Source organism: Trachypithecus francoisi, unplaced genomic scaffold (genome assembly GCF_009764315.1).
Source record: "Trachypithecus francoisi isolate TF-2019V2 unplaced genomic scaffold, Tfra_2.0 Lachesis_group16, whole genome shotgun sequence".
NCBI lineage: Eukaryota > Metazoa > Chordata > Mammalia > Primates > Cercopithecidae > Trachypithecus > Trachypithecus francoisi.
The window spans coordinates 73,163,374-73,178,308 of NW_022681461.1; the positions used below are offsets into that span (position 1 = coordinate 73,163,374).

Consider the following 14,935-nt stretch of genomic DNA (forward strand, 5'->3'; position numbering starts at 1 on the left):
TGACCATCCTGGTTAACACGGTGAAACCCCGTCTCTACTAAAAAAATACAAAAAGCTAGCTAGGCCTGGTGGCGGGCGCCTGTAGTCCCAGCTACTCAGGAGGCTGAGGCAGGAGAATGACGTAAACCCGGGAGGCAGAGCTTGCAGTGAGCTGAGATCCGGCCACTGCACTCCAGCCAGGGCGACAGAGCGAGACTCCGTCTCAAAAAAAAAAAAAAAAAGACATTAGACTAACTGAAAGAAGCCAGGCATTAAAGGCCACACATACTGGTATGATTCCATTTATATGAAATGTCCAGAATAGGAAAACTCCAGACATATGGCAGATTAGCAGTTGCCAGGGGCTGGGAATAGGGAAAACAGAGAGTGTTTGCTCATTGGTATGGGGTGTGTTTTTGAGATGATGAAAATGTTCTGGAATTAGATAGCAGTGACCGTTGCATAATCTTGGGAATATATTCAAAACCGCTAAAGTGTATGCTTTAAAAGGGTGAATTTTATGGTATGTGAAGTACATCACAATTTTTTAAAAGCATATATGCCTTAGAAAATCTATAATTTTTGACCTACTTTTCCTCAAATTCCTGTTCTATTCTTGCCAACATCATTCAGCCAGTTCCCAAAGCCAGTGACCCTAGAGTCTCTTCCGCAATGATCTTTCACTGTTTGTCCTGCACACCTCACAGCTGCTTCTGAACCCGGTAGCTGGAATTGAGATTGTCTTACTGTTTCAGTCTCCTCCCCTAGTCACTGTTGATTGGCCCAGGTTGAGCTCAGTTAATTAGCCTAAAGGCAGGCATGTGACCCAAGCCAGGTCTCCCTGACCTTTTCCCCTGGGAAGAGAGACTCACTCCCTTTCTGGAGGCAGAGCTGTGCAATGTGAGGGAGGCGCACTGCCACAATTCCCCCTACGTGGATGATGTTGGTCTGAGAGAATAAAGCCGACCCTCAGTAGCATTCAGACCCTTGGTTCCAGCTCCCTCCTATGTTAAAGCAAGCCTGTCAACAGGCTCACCTTTTTGCTAAGTTAATGCAAGCTAGATATCGATTATTTGCAAGCAAAACCACTAACCAGTAGACTCTCTGAATCCAGTGAGCCAAAGCCCTACTGAAACTGCCTCCTCCAATCTTCCCGCAACAGCCTTCTTCTTGGACTTCTTGCCTCCAGGCTCCACCTACCCGATCCCAGCTAGGGCTGGATCAGTGACTCTAACCCCAAACACGGCCCTGCTCCTCCCCTGCTTGAAACACTTGATTGGAATGAAAAGATTAGCCAGGCACAGTGGAACATGCCCATAGTCCAAGCTACTCAGTAAGCTGAGGTGGGAGGACTGCTTAAGCCCTGGAATTCTAGTCAACTGTGATTGTGCCACTGCCCTCCACCCTGGCCAACAGAGTGAGATCCTATCTCTTTAAAAACAACAACAACAACAACAACGACAAACACTTAATTGGTCTCCCAGTTGCTCAGGTTAAAGTCCTTACTATTTTTGCCACTACAGACCACAGCTAGGACCCTACCAACCTTTCCAGCCTCATCAATCCCCTTGCTCGCCGTGCGTGCATCACGTGACACTACTAAGCTTTGGTGTGTGCTGGTTCTTCTGCCTGAGTTGCTCTTCCTTCTGTCCATTTGTAAGACACGTATTCCTTCATTCTCCAACTCAAACATCATCTTCTTTGGAAAAGCCACCATCCTCCAAAGCAGGGTCTCACCCTACTTTATTCCCTACACGTAACTTTCATCACAACTACATGGACACAGGGCATGGAATGATAAACAAAGGAAACTCAAAAGGGTGGAGGGAAAGGAAGAGGGGTGGGTGATGTGAAATTACTGAGTATAATGTACATTATTTGGGTGATGAGTACCCTAAAAGCACTACACAATCTATTCATGTAACAAAATTACATATGTATCCCATAAATTAAAACAAATTTTTTTTTTTGTCAGAGTCTCACTCTGTCACCAGGCTAGAGTGTAGTGGCACGATCTTGGCTCACTGCAATCTCCAACTCCCTGGTTCAAGCGATTCTCCTGCCTCAGCCTCCGGAGAAGTTGGGATTACAGGCACACACCACCACACCCAGTTAATTTTTGTATTTTCAGTAGAGATGGGGTTTCACCATATTGGCCAGGATGGTCTCGATCTCCTGACCTTGTGATCCACCCTCCTCGGCCTCCCAAAATGCTGGAATTACAGGCATGAGCCACAGCGCCCGGCCTGCCACTCAGGTTTAACAAATAATTCTTTTAAAAAACATAATAACTCGGCCAGGTATGGTGGCTCACACCTATCATTCCAGCACTTCGGGAGGCTGAGGTAGCAGGATCGCTTGAAGCCAGAAGCTCAAGACCAGCCTTGGCAACATAGTGAGACTCCTTTCTCTTAAAAAAAAAAAAAAATTTAAATAGCAGGGCACACTAGTACACCACTAGGAGCTAAGACTGGTCAGGAGCTGAGGACTACTCAGGAGGCTGAGGCAGAAGGATCACTTAAGCCCAGGAGGAGTTCAAGGCTGTAGGAGCCAATATTGTGCCACTATACTCTAGCCTGGGCAACAGAGCAAGGCCCTATCTCTAAAATATATATATATATATATATATACACACACACACACATATATAAACTATAGCAGATGCTGTCAGTGCCCCACCCATACATCCCCTCACCCTGATCATACTTTAGTGCCCACTAGCCTCTTACCTACCAGCATCTGCATGTCTTGGCCTGACCGCTTCCCCTGGCCACTGAACCCATGGGGCAGGCTAGAAAGCACCTGGGAATTCATGTCCAAACACCCCACCCAAGCAGCCGTCAACCAATGACTAAAGAGAGCTGCTGTTTGAAGACCCCAGCTTCCTTACCTGGAGTGGGGATAACTGAGGCTCGCGTTCCATGCTGGCTTCCAAGGGCTTCCCCTGGGGGGTAAAGCTCCAGCTCTGCTCAGTGGAAACTGGCTTGGTAACGTCGCCTCTGCTGATTGCCTTCCCTTCCCTGTCTCACTTCCTTGCTCCTCTAATGTCAGTTTCCTCACCTCTCAAATGAACTACTGGCGATTAAATGCTTTCTCAGGGTCTGCTTCTAAGGCAATAACAAAACTTAGCATTGCTGTGGTCTTTACTGTGTCCCAGACGCTAAACACTCAACTAAGCTTCAGAATCCTCCTGTAAGATAATCCACATTTTAGACAGGGGAAACAGAGGCGTTACAAGGTTAAGAAACTTGCCCAAGGCCACAGAGCTAAGTAAATGCATTCAGCATTTTTCACATTCTACTGCAACCATCTGTTGATGCGTCTCTCTTCTTCGCTGGACCATTAACCTCTCAGGGGAGGGATCGTTTTTATCTTTCTCTACAGCCCCAGCATGTAGCAACAGAGCCAGGCACGTAGCAGATGCTCAAGAGCTATAGGGGTTTTGAAAAGTGCCTGCACTCGGCCACCCAAACACACTGCGTGCTTTTCCCGCCTCTGTGCCCCTTCTCAAGCAGGAATCCCCAAACACCTTTTCCACTATCCCACTTCCCCCCACCAACACAGACACACAAACTCACACAAATGACAGTAATTCCTGATTCCTGTGCTGGTTGCCAAAATGAAGAATTCTATGGGGCAAGGCAGACATAAGACAGCATATGAGTCCTCTAAAGTCTAGTAAACAAACCCCATTGCTCATACACGAATCAGCGCCTGTTGGCCGGGCTGTTGTTTATGTACCTGTTTTACTTTGAGAGGCTCTCATTTATCGTGGAACACCTGCCTTCCTCCCAGTGGCCTTCACTAACACTTGATTTTCAAACCGCGATGACATCCTACCCCCGATTTTACTGTCAATATGCACTTTGTCTAAATTCTGACCTCAAACCTCTCCATCTTCTATGCCAATCTCTATTTGGATCTACTGGGATTACACATCTATTCAATCAAAAAGAACTTCCTGGAGGCAGCATTCGTTTGAACCTTGAAGTTTGAGTAGGCTTGCAACAGTGGTCTTCAGGCAGCCTCTGTCCTGAACACCTGACTTGAAACCGTGTCCACGGTTTCTTTACACTTCACTCGCACATGTGCTTCCCGGTCTGTGCTCTCCTCTCAAAGAGGGCACCACTATTCAGCATCAATCTCCTGGACTTTCTAGTCAGTCACACCCACTACACCAAAATCTGTCATCTTTATATTTTCTAATCTTTCTCTTCCCAGGCAACAGGTCCAACCAAAACCAGGTTAATTCTTCCTATCTTACCTCTTTCACCGCTGGTCTCTCCCCATCCCAAGCCCTGATCACACATCCCCCTGCTCAAAAACCCTCTTGGGGTCAGGAGCAGTGGCTCACACCTGTAATCCTAGCACTCTGGGAGGCTGAGGAGGGTGGATCACCTGAAGTCAGGAGCTTGAGACCAGCCTAGTCAACATGATGAAACCCCGTCTCTACTAAAAATACCAAAATTAGCCTAGCATGGTGGCATGCACCTGTAATCCCAGCTACTCAGGAGGCTGAGGCAGGAGAATCGCTTGAACCCAGGAGGTGGAGCTTGCAGTGAGAGGAGATCACACCACTACATTCCAGCCTGGGCGACAGAGTGAGATTCTGTCTCAAAACAAACAAAACAAAACCACCACCCTCTAGGACTAGCTACTGCTGAAAGAATAAAAGCTAACCTCCACATCGCAGCATTCAAAACAGTCTCATTCTCCTCCTGACCTGTCTACCCACCTCCTTCCTCTCTCACTAATCTCTACCTCTAGACTCTCAAAACCCACTCACAACGCATGACCCAACTAGTCCTTCTCCAGGGGCTACAGGTCTTTCCTGTCTCTGCCCTTCACCTTGGGGCTTTTCCCACCCATCTGAAAGCCCCCTCCAACTTCATGGACCTGGTGAAAACACAACCTCTGCCACCTCAGCTGATGTGCAGACATACCCCCTGCTAGTGGGGCTGCCAATAGGAATAAACACCCCCTTCTCCCTACTCCTCAGGTAAAACCCAATTTTCAAGTCATATTTTAACGTCATGGTATTGGTAATTCAAGTTTCAAGCGCCAAACCAAATTGAAAACAACATCAACAAAAGGGAATTTATGACCCCCTATAACCAGGAAACTGTGCTAACTTCAGGCACAGCTGGCACAGTCAGATCCTGAACTCAAATGATCTTTCCCCTCTTCCTCTCCTAGCTCTACTTCCCTCTGGCTTCATTCTTAGGCCAGGCACTCTCTGCGTTGAAGGACACAACCATTCACAATCTAGTAGAAAGACAGACATTCTTTCCCCTATCATCCATCTTGTAAATCTCAGGAAAGGCTGCCTGGCTCTGTTAGGGCCACACATCCACCAGGGATGCTATTTTGGCTAATATAAGATATTGATATTGATATTAGACCAGAATGGGAAGGATGAGGAGAGAAGCCGGGATATTTCTGTCCCAGCCCAACCCCTGCTCTCTGCCTCAGATTGTGTCCCTGGCGGCTGCCTCCCCTCCAGGGCCCCCTTCCTCTGAGGTCCCAGCTCTTGCTCAACGACCCTGCCACAGGTCTAGTTCCCACAGAAGCTCCTGGGTTCTACTTAACATTGCCTCTTCCCCTAACCCTCCAGTCCTAAGGGTAACAGCAACTTCCTGCTATTGCTACTCCCTGGGTCAACTTACCATCTATCATCTATGCAACTGACTCCTTGTATTATAGTCTCTCTGTTTGAAATACCTTCACTGGCTTTTATTCCCTGATCAGACCTCAACTGATACAGAAATTGACAAAGTATAGGACAAAATGTAGACAGAAATGTGGAGAGTACAATATCAAGGAATAACAACCACTACCACCTCCTATTTCTTAAAGCTTCGCTATATACATCACCCACTACTCTACAAACTCGCTGGGTCTTCCTATCAACCCAGTGATGTGGGCACGTCTGTTATCCCCTTTTCACAGATAAGAAAACTAAGGCTTAGAGACGTTAAGCAACTTGCTGTTACCAAGACTATAAGCAGTGGGGCTGAGATTCAAATCCAGACAACATGATTCTAGCATTAACACTTTTTTTTTTTTTTTTTTTGAGACGGAGTCTCGCTGTGTCGCCAGGCTAGAGTGTAGTGGCACAATCTCAGCTCACTGCAACCTCCACCTCCCCAGTTCAAGCGATTCTCCTGCTTCAGCCTCCTGAGTAGCTGGGACTACAGGTACACGCCACCATGCCCAACTAATTTTTTGTATTTTTAGTAAAGACAGGGTTTCGCCATGTTGGCCAGGATGGTCTTGATCTCGTGATATGCCTGCCTCAGCCTCCCAATGTGCTAGGATTACAGGAGTGAGCCACCGTGCCTGGCCCGCGTGCACACCTTAAAATAGGAAGTGAAGGAGAAGCATTTCAAGCAGGAGGTTATCCACAGGATCAAGTGTTACCTACCAAGGGATCAGGCAAAATAAGGACTATAAAGCATCTACTGGATTTAGCAATAAGGAGATCACTGAGGACCCTGAAGAACAGAGTCAGAAACCAGGCAGCGGGAGGCTGAGGAGTACGTCAGAGGTCAGGAAGTGGAAGCAACGGCCAGAAACCTTCTCTTCAGAAAGTGTATTGTAAAGGGGAGTCACAAAATAAGGCACAAGGCCAGGCACGGTGGCTCAGGCCTATAATCCAAGCACTTTGGGAAGTTGAGGCAGGAGGATCACTTGAGGCCAGGAGTTCGAGACCAGCCTGGGCAACAAAGTAAGACCTTATCTCCACTCCCGCAGAAAAAAGGCACCAGATGGAGGAGAAAAGAACATCATAGCAGAGCTTCCTTTACTCTTTCTCTCTGTGTGTGTGCGTGCGTGTTTAATAGAGACAAGTTCTCACTATATTGCCCAGGCTGGTCTTAAATTCCTGGGCTCAAGCGACTGTGTGCGTGTGTGTGTGTGTGTGTGTGTGTGTGTGTTTAATAGAGACAAGGTCTCACTATATTGCCCAGGCTGGTCTTAAATGCCTGGCCTCCAGCAATGTTCCTGCCTTGGCCTCCCAAAGTGCTGGGATTACAGGCAAGAGCCACCACACCCAGCCACTCTGTGTTTTAAAAATGACAGCAACTTGGCCAGGCATGGTGGTTCACACCTGTAATCCCAGCATTTTGAGAGGCTGATGCGGGCAGATCACTTGAGCTCAGCAGTTCAAGACCAGCCTGGCCAGCATGGCGAAACCCTGTCTCTACCAAAAACACAAAAATTAGCCAGGCGTGGTGGTGCGCATCTGTGGTTCCAGCTACTCAGGAGGCTGAGACAGGAGAATCTCTTGAGCCCAGGATGCGGAGGTTGCAGTGAGCCAAGATCGTGCCACTGCATTCCAGCCTGGGTGACAAAGCCAGATACTGTCTCAAAAAAAAAAAAAAAAAAGAGAGAGTGCAACTTGAGCATGTTTAAATATTGATGGGAGTGAGCTGGTTGAGAGGGAGTCCAAAGATATAGGGGGTAAGTTAGGAGGCCAAGCAGAGCAGGGTCTCCAAGAGGACGGGGGGTAGGGGCAGGGTCTACATCCTCAATCAGCCTTAGACTATCTCCTTGGAACGAGAGCCAGAAAGAAAACATGGCTATGGATTCAGATCATTCTGAAATTTGAAGAAGGGAAGTTCCTTTCTGGTGGCTTCTATCTTCTCTAATGTGGAAGGTGAGGCAATCAGCAGAAGGGAGGGTGGAGTAGAAGAGTGGAGGGTATGAGGAGCAGAGAAAAGTTTCAGATAAACCACTGCGCAAAACGGAGGGTCTGGGGAAAAGAATGAGTGTCCAGGACCACTGAAGCCCTAGCTGTGGCTGAAACCTGCGAACTTGCATTGGCAGCAACCTTTGAGCTTCCTGAGCACCCTGGTTGTAGATGAAAGACATGAACAAACGGAATGATCCAAGCTGAGTATAAACAGAAGAGAGCAAGGGAACTGAATATAGAGGCAGGAGCAACCACGAAGATGGGCCACAGAATCTAAAGGAGGTAGGGGAATCCAAGAGGTCACAGAACAGAACAGGTATAGTCAGTTGTTACTAACTCAGAGACCTGGAAAGCCAGGAGGGGAAAGCAAGACAAAATGATATATGTGGAGAGAAGGGAACCTTTGTACAATGCTGGTAGGAATGTAGCTTGGTAAAGCCATTATGGAAAACAGTATGGAGGCTTCCAAAGAAATTGAAAATAGAACCAACATATGACCCAGCAATCCCTCTTCTGGGCACATACCCAAAGGAACTGAAATCAACATCTCATAAAGATATCTGCACTCCCACGTTCACTGCAGCATTATTCACAAATAGCCAAGATATGGAAACAACCTAAGCAGGCCTCAATGGATGAACGGATAGAGAAACTGTACTGTGTGTGTACACACAAAACTGAATATTATTCAGCCCTAAAAAAGAATGACATCTTGTCATTTGCCATAACGTGAATGAGCCTGAAGGAAATTATGCTAAGTGCAATAAGCCGAACACAGAAAGAAAAACATAGGATGATCTCACTTATATATGGAATCTTTTAAAAAATTCAAATATACAGAGATAGAACACAAAATAGTGGCTACCAAGGGCAGGTGGGAGAGGAAATGGGAAGATGTAGGCAAATGGATACAAAGTAGCAGATATGGAGGAGTGTACAGCTCTGGAGATCTAATGTAGAACATGATGACTAGAGTTATTAATAATAAAATTGTACTGTACTTGACAATCATACTAAATGAGTCTATTTAGATGCTCGTCACAAAAACAAAATGAGTATGAGATGATGACTGTGATAATTTGCTCCACTATAGTAAACTTTTCTAGCTATGTGTATCCCATAACATCAGGTTGTATACCTTAAATAAACACAATCAAATGTGATAATATCCAGTGGCACTATTTCAGAGCTGGAATGCTTCCAGGTACTACAATGCAGGGTGCGGCCATGGGGGAGGGCAGATGAACTGTTAAAAAGGTGAAGGTGCCTGGTGCAGTGGCTCACGCCTGTAATCCCAGCACTTTGGGAGGCCAAGGCGGGCAGATCACCTGAGGTCAGGAGTTCGAGACCAGCCTGGCCAATATGGCCTGTAGTCCCAGCTACTCAGGAGGCTGAGGCAGGAAAATCGCTTGAACCCAGGAGGCAGAGGTTACAGTGAGCTGAGATCACAGAGAGCTGAGATTGCGCCACTGCACTGCAGCCTGGGCAACAGAGTGAGACTCCATCTCAAAAAAAAAAAAAAAAAAAAAGGAAGGTGATTAAACATAAGGAGGTCAAGAAACTGGTAATTTTGGAGACTTGGACAGATCAGCCATGTGAATGATTAAAGCCCCGTGGGGAGGACATGATTTGAGAAGACAGTAAGTTGGGGTCTAAAGATTTAAAGAATGAGAGTGAGAAGCTGTGAAGTTGGAAAATGACAGAAAACGGTAGTGGAAGGTCTGTAGTGGATATTTGTTTCCTGTTTGTCTAACATCTACTTCTAGATTTTGCTCTGGAAACCACCTCCTCCCTTCCCAGGCACTGGGGGGGCTTCCAAAATATTTGAAATGTTCTGTATCTTAATCTGGGGGTAGGAACATTTTATTATTCTTTAAACTGTACAGGTAAGTTTTACTCTTTATATACACACATTGTTATAAACTTCATGTATATATTCCCCAATTTAAAAAAAATTCCTTTCCTCATTCCAAAGACAAGTACCTGATTCAAGTCTGCGCAATCAGAATCAGAGACTGGTTTAGGCGCCTGACCCAATTTAGACCAGTGAGACACCAGCCCAGAGCTTTGGCCGGAACTATCAGGAAAGGAGTGCTCTCCTTCTGCTGGAGCTGGGAAGCTTGTTTATAGAACATATCCCTTCACTGGCGTGAGAACAAGGCTGACACAGAAGAGAGCGGAGCCAAGAGATGGAAAGTGACAGATCCCCGACATCACTGGAATACCTTGCTCCAGTCATTCCTGAAGCCAAAATACCTGGGCCTTTTCAGCAACGTGAGCCAGTAGATTTTTATTTTTCTGTATCCAGTTTGCATTTAGCTCATATCCTTTTAACTAATAAAGAATCCTAACTAATTCAGGGGCTCAAGGTAGTCTCAGTTGAACAGCCTACGTGATCCTTTTCAATACATAATCAAAGTATGCCCCCCTCCTGCTCAAGACCCTGAAATGCCCCCTGCCCATGCTAACTTCCTACCCCATGGCCCTGGCAGTAAAGGCCAAAGTCCTCAGGGTGACCGGCCACACTCAATATAATCTGACCCCTCCTTCTCTGCCCCCAGCCTCTAACTGTCCAATGCTCAGTCTGCCCAGCCATATTGGCCTCTAGGCTGCTCCCTGACATACCGGCCCTGTGCCTTCCAGCCTCTGCTTCCGCTGGTCCCTCCCCTGACACTCTTCAGATACTCACCCACTAACTCCCTCACCTTCCAGTCTGCTCAAATGTCAAGTTCTCAACAAGGCCTGCCAAATCCTCTTCCTCGTGGCCAGTTCTCCTTTTTCCTCCTCCCATAGCATTTACTGTGCAATACTGTACAAACAGGCTGAAATGTATCCAGTGAGGGCAGAGTTTTCAGCTAACTTATTCAAGTTCCTAGAACATGAATAAGTAGGCATTCAAATATGTATCAAATGAACAAAAAGAATGACAGGAGCCTCAAAGGAGCAGAGCCTGGTTTGTAAAAGGTGATGGAGGAAAAGCCTTCTCTATTTTGAAGACTTCAGAGGATGTCTAAGTGGCCTAAGGGGGCAGGAAATAGATGAAGAGTTCAGAGAAGAGATTGAGGATGTGGGAAGAGGTGTTAGCCACACAACGGGGCTTAAGAATCCAGTATTAAGTTTTGGGAGGGGCACACAAGTTAGAGGCTGAGTCAGAGGAGAAGCAGCCTGGAACAATTTGCAGATGAAAGTTAAAAAAGCAGAGTAAGGCTAAGCGATGTATTTACATTTTAGATGGAGATAGCCATATAAGGTCCAGTGAGGCTCCCGCCTGTAATCCCAGTACTTTGGGAGGCTGAGGTGGACAGATCACCTGAGGTCAGAAGTTTGAGACCAGCCAGGCTAACATGGTGAAACCCCATCTCTACTAAAAATACAAAGATTAGCCAGGTGTGGTGGCGGTCACCTGTAATCCCAGAACCCAGGAGGCAGAAGATGTAGTGAGATTCCACTACTGTACTCTAGCCTGGGCAACAGCAAGACTCTGTCTCAAAAAAAAGAAAAAAAAAAAAAAAAAAAAGGTGAGTTTAGCAGGCATCAAAAGAATTCGTCCTGGCAACCTCTGGTAGATAGAAAGGGATTCTTCCTTTGGGAGCCTATGAAGGGAGGCATCACACCATGATTTGAAAAATTTGAGAAACTGGTGGAGAGTCCATCATATTTGGTCTTTCTCTTCTACCCAAGCACTACAGAGTTCATTCACAAGTGTCAGCTGGACCAAGACACAAGGCTACCCCATTCATAGCACTATCTTGGCCCCTCAGAAAGCAATTCCCCTCTGCATAATAACCCTGTACTATGATCAGCCCGTCAAACCTTCATTCCTCTAGCCCAGAACTGACCCAGAATCCCTGTCATCCAGGATCACAACCCCAGTATCTAATAAGACAAAACTGGCTTCTTTTCAAAGCCCATAGCACTGAACTGTCCTACCACCCGTCTGATGACCCTCATGCTGCTGAGGCAGGAGAAAGCCAGCCACAGGGAAGTCTTCCTTCTTCTGGCTCTGACTCACCTCTATGGCTTGCTAGCTTCTCTCTACAGAAATTTCTTCAGTTATGAGACCATACGTGTATGTCAAGATTCAAGGAAAATGTTACTCCTAGTCAAAGAAAGAAATTACAATGCTTAGCCTCTAAGGAAAAGTGGCTTACTATAAATTAGGCCCTTGAGAATGGTGTCATTTAGATGCTCCCCACAGCTGTTAGGAGATTTATTAAATATTCAATAATTAGACCAGGCACCGTGGCTCACGCCTGTAATCCCAGCACTTTGGGAGGCCAAGGCGGGCAGATCACTTGAGGCCAGGAGTTTGAGACTAGTCTGGCCAACATAAAGAAACCTCATCTCTACTAAAAATACAAAAATTACCCGGTCACGGTTGCACACGCCTGTAATCCCAGCTACACAAGAGCTGAGGCACGAGAATCACTTCGACCAGGGAGGTGGAGGTTGCAGTAAGTCAGGATCAGGCCACTGCACTCCAGCCTGGGTGACAGAGTGAGTCTCTGTCTCAAAAAATACATATATATTCAATAATTAAGAATGCCTCCAAGACTCACCCTCCCACACAGAACAGACCCTTTAAAGAAAGCCATCAGTAATTAGACCTGAGACTGACTTCTTGACCACTAACTAGATCTCGGTGGTACGGAGAATTTGTCTTCCAAGTACTTATTAGTAAAACACCCATACTTCTGAGTCAGGTATCATCCATGAGTGATTCGTTAAGCAAATATTTAAAATAGCTATCTGTAGTAGTCAGTCTCTAAGATGGCCCAATCATCCCCACCTCTTGGTATGCACACCCTGGTATTAACACCCTCTCCCCACATTGTACCAGTGTCAATCTGTGTGACCGACAGAATACATCAGAGGCATGTCATTTCCAAGGTAAGTTATACAAGACTGGCTAGAGTCTTGGGCTCTCTTGGATCACTTGCTCTGGGGAGAGAAACCAGTTGCCACATCCAACAGCCCTATGGAGAGTAACTAAGGCCTGCCAACAGCCATGTGAGTGAGCTTAGAAGTGGATCCTCCCCAATCCAGCCTTCAGATGACTGCAACCTCAAGAAAGGCCTAATTCAGAACCACTCAGATTGTCCCACAGACACTATTTCCAGGTGGTAAGTTTTGGGGTAATTTGCTACACAGCAATAGATAATTAATTCAGTGTCCTACACAGAACTGAGAAGGAAATGAGGTTTAACCCCAGTTCCTACACTATTTTAAGACCGATTTTTGTCCATAAGAAAGAAAATTTATTCAGTCATTCAACATTTTTTGGAGACAGGGTCTCACTCTCTTGCCCAGGTTGGAGTACAGCGGTGCAATCATAGCTCACTGCAGCCCTGAACTGCCGGGCTCAAGCAATCCTCCAGCCTCAGCCTCCCTGAGTAGCCTGGACTACAGGTGCATGCCACCATACTGTCTGTGTGTGTCTGTGTGTGTGTGTGTGTGGAGATGGGGTCTCGATATGTTGCCCAAGCTGGTCTCAAATTTTTGGCCCAGAGCAATCATCCCGCCTCAGCCTCCCAAAGTGCTGGTATTACAGTTGTGAGCCACTGCACCTGGTCTCCATTAGCTTTTTTAAATTTTCCTGTTCCTAATGCTTTGGAACTTCACTCCCTGCTTTCACAAATCCTGTGCAGAAGGTACATCAAGTCAGGTCCCATTCTCTAGTGATTTTAAGTGCTGCAAGGCGGGCAGGTTATATTTTCTCATACTCATTTTTTACTGTATCACATGGTGTCCCCTCTGACGGGAGAAGAAAGTTAGGTCCCCTGCTCCCATTAATATTGGGACAAGGGGGAATCCATTTAGTATTTTACTAGGGAGAGAAAATCTTGATCACAAGACCTGAGAACAATGCTAATTTCTGCAGTTAGTGACTAAGTGACGGCAGGAGCGAGGATGCAATTACTACTCAAGTCCCCTTCACAGCTGAAATGGCCATGGGGATAGGGAGGAGGCCGTCCCTTACCACTGCCTGGACTCTGCTGTGTCTCCAAGCAGCAGGAGGGTTGTGCTGCTCTAAGAAAATCTGGAGCCTCTCTCTGTACAAAGAAGGTCAAAGGGCGAGCTTTCTTTCCATCAACCACAAAACCAGCCCCCGCCAAACCTAAACAGAGTGGTAGGCCGTCGGAGGTGAATGGAGCCCCAGACAGAAAACCACAGCGAGGCTCTCCTCCCGCTGCCGGCTGGGGTCTGAGTCAGGTGACTCCTCAGGACAAACAGCAAACCTAAACAAAGATCACTCCCCACATGACTGACTCGGGGGAAGAAGACTCTCGCTGTAAGCCCAGGGCTGCCCGGTCCCAGCACGGAAAGCCATGAACTCCTGCTTCTGTGCAGTCTCGGGAAACTGGAGGAGCTACAAGTTATGCAGCAGCTCAGCCTGCAGGGATGCACCTGGAGGAACTCGGAACCCCATTCGAGGACACCGGCGCCCTGGCCTGCACACACGCCTCCCGCCCCAACACGCAGGCTGGACCCCTCCCCACCAGCTGTCACCGGCGCTCGCGACCAGTCACAGGCAGCGAAGCCCGTCCCTCTGCGGCTGCGACCCCGCGGAGGCGGCAGAGGAGACGCTTTCGCCGAGAGCTCCGGGGCCAGGGCACGCCCGTCCCCCGGGAAGGGGCGGCAGGGTGGGCGCGGCCCCAGGCCCAGGAAGGCTCCGGATCCATCATCCCCCCAACGGGGAGCGAAATAAGCCTCCCAGACCCCAGCCCCAGGCGCCCCACCTTGTCACCGAAGCTGCGGGCCATCAGCAGGTCCGGGCTGGGCGTGCTGTCACCACCCACGGCCTCCTCGCTGCTGGAGCCGGCCAGCGGGTGCGGCATGTCGCGCAGGGAGTGGGGCCCCGTGGACTGCAGGGCCTTGGGGGGCCCGCCCGCCATGGCGCGCACCGCTCCGGACGCGCTGCCGCCGCTTCCTCCTGCTGCCCGCCGCTGCGAGCTCCCCGAGCAGAGCCCCGCTCTGCCGCCGCTCAGCCCGAGGCCTTCCACCGGCCGGGCCGGGAGCCGCTGCCACCCGCCGGCTAGTCTCTGCCGGCGCTGAGACGCTCAGCTCCGCGCCGCGCGCCCCCGCTCCGCGCCCGAGCCCGCCTCGGGTCCGCTGGCAGCACGGCAGCGGAGCCCAGCCCGCACAGCCACGCCGCCCACCCGCTCCGGCCCCGCCCCCGAGACGCCGCGGCTGCCCGGGAGGGGGCGGGGAGAGCGGGGAGGGGGCACGTGGGGAAGGAGGGAGGGAGGGAAGGAGGGAGGG

General features: G+C 48.4%; 1 protein-coding gene across 4 annotated transcripts in view; it reads right to left on the reverse strand.

Moving 5' to 3' along the window:
* The window catches only part of SNX30 (sorting nexin family member 30), a 125,032-nt gene extending 110,201 nt beyond the window's left edge, over nt 1-14,831 (reverse strand). For 3 of the 4 annotated variants that reach the window (XR_004443609.1, XR_004443610.1, XM_033237785.1), the window contains exon 1: nt 14,413-14,831. Coding sequence is in view for 2 of the 4 variants with exons in the window: in XM_033237785.1 (XP_033093676.1) it covers nt 14,413-14,568 (156 nt within the window). In the remaining 2 variants the exon portion in view is untranslated. The remainder of the gene's footprint in view (nt 1-14,412) is intronic. The other variant, XM_033237786.1, reaches the window with a different exon arrangement.
* Between the last annotated feature and the right edge of the window lie 104 nt (nt 14,832-14,935).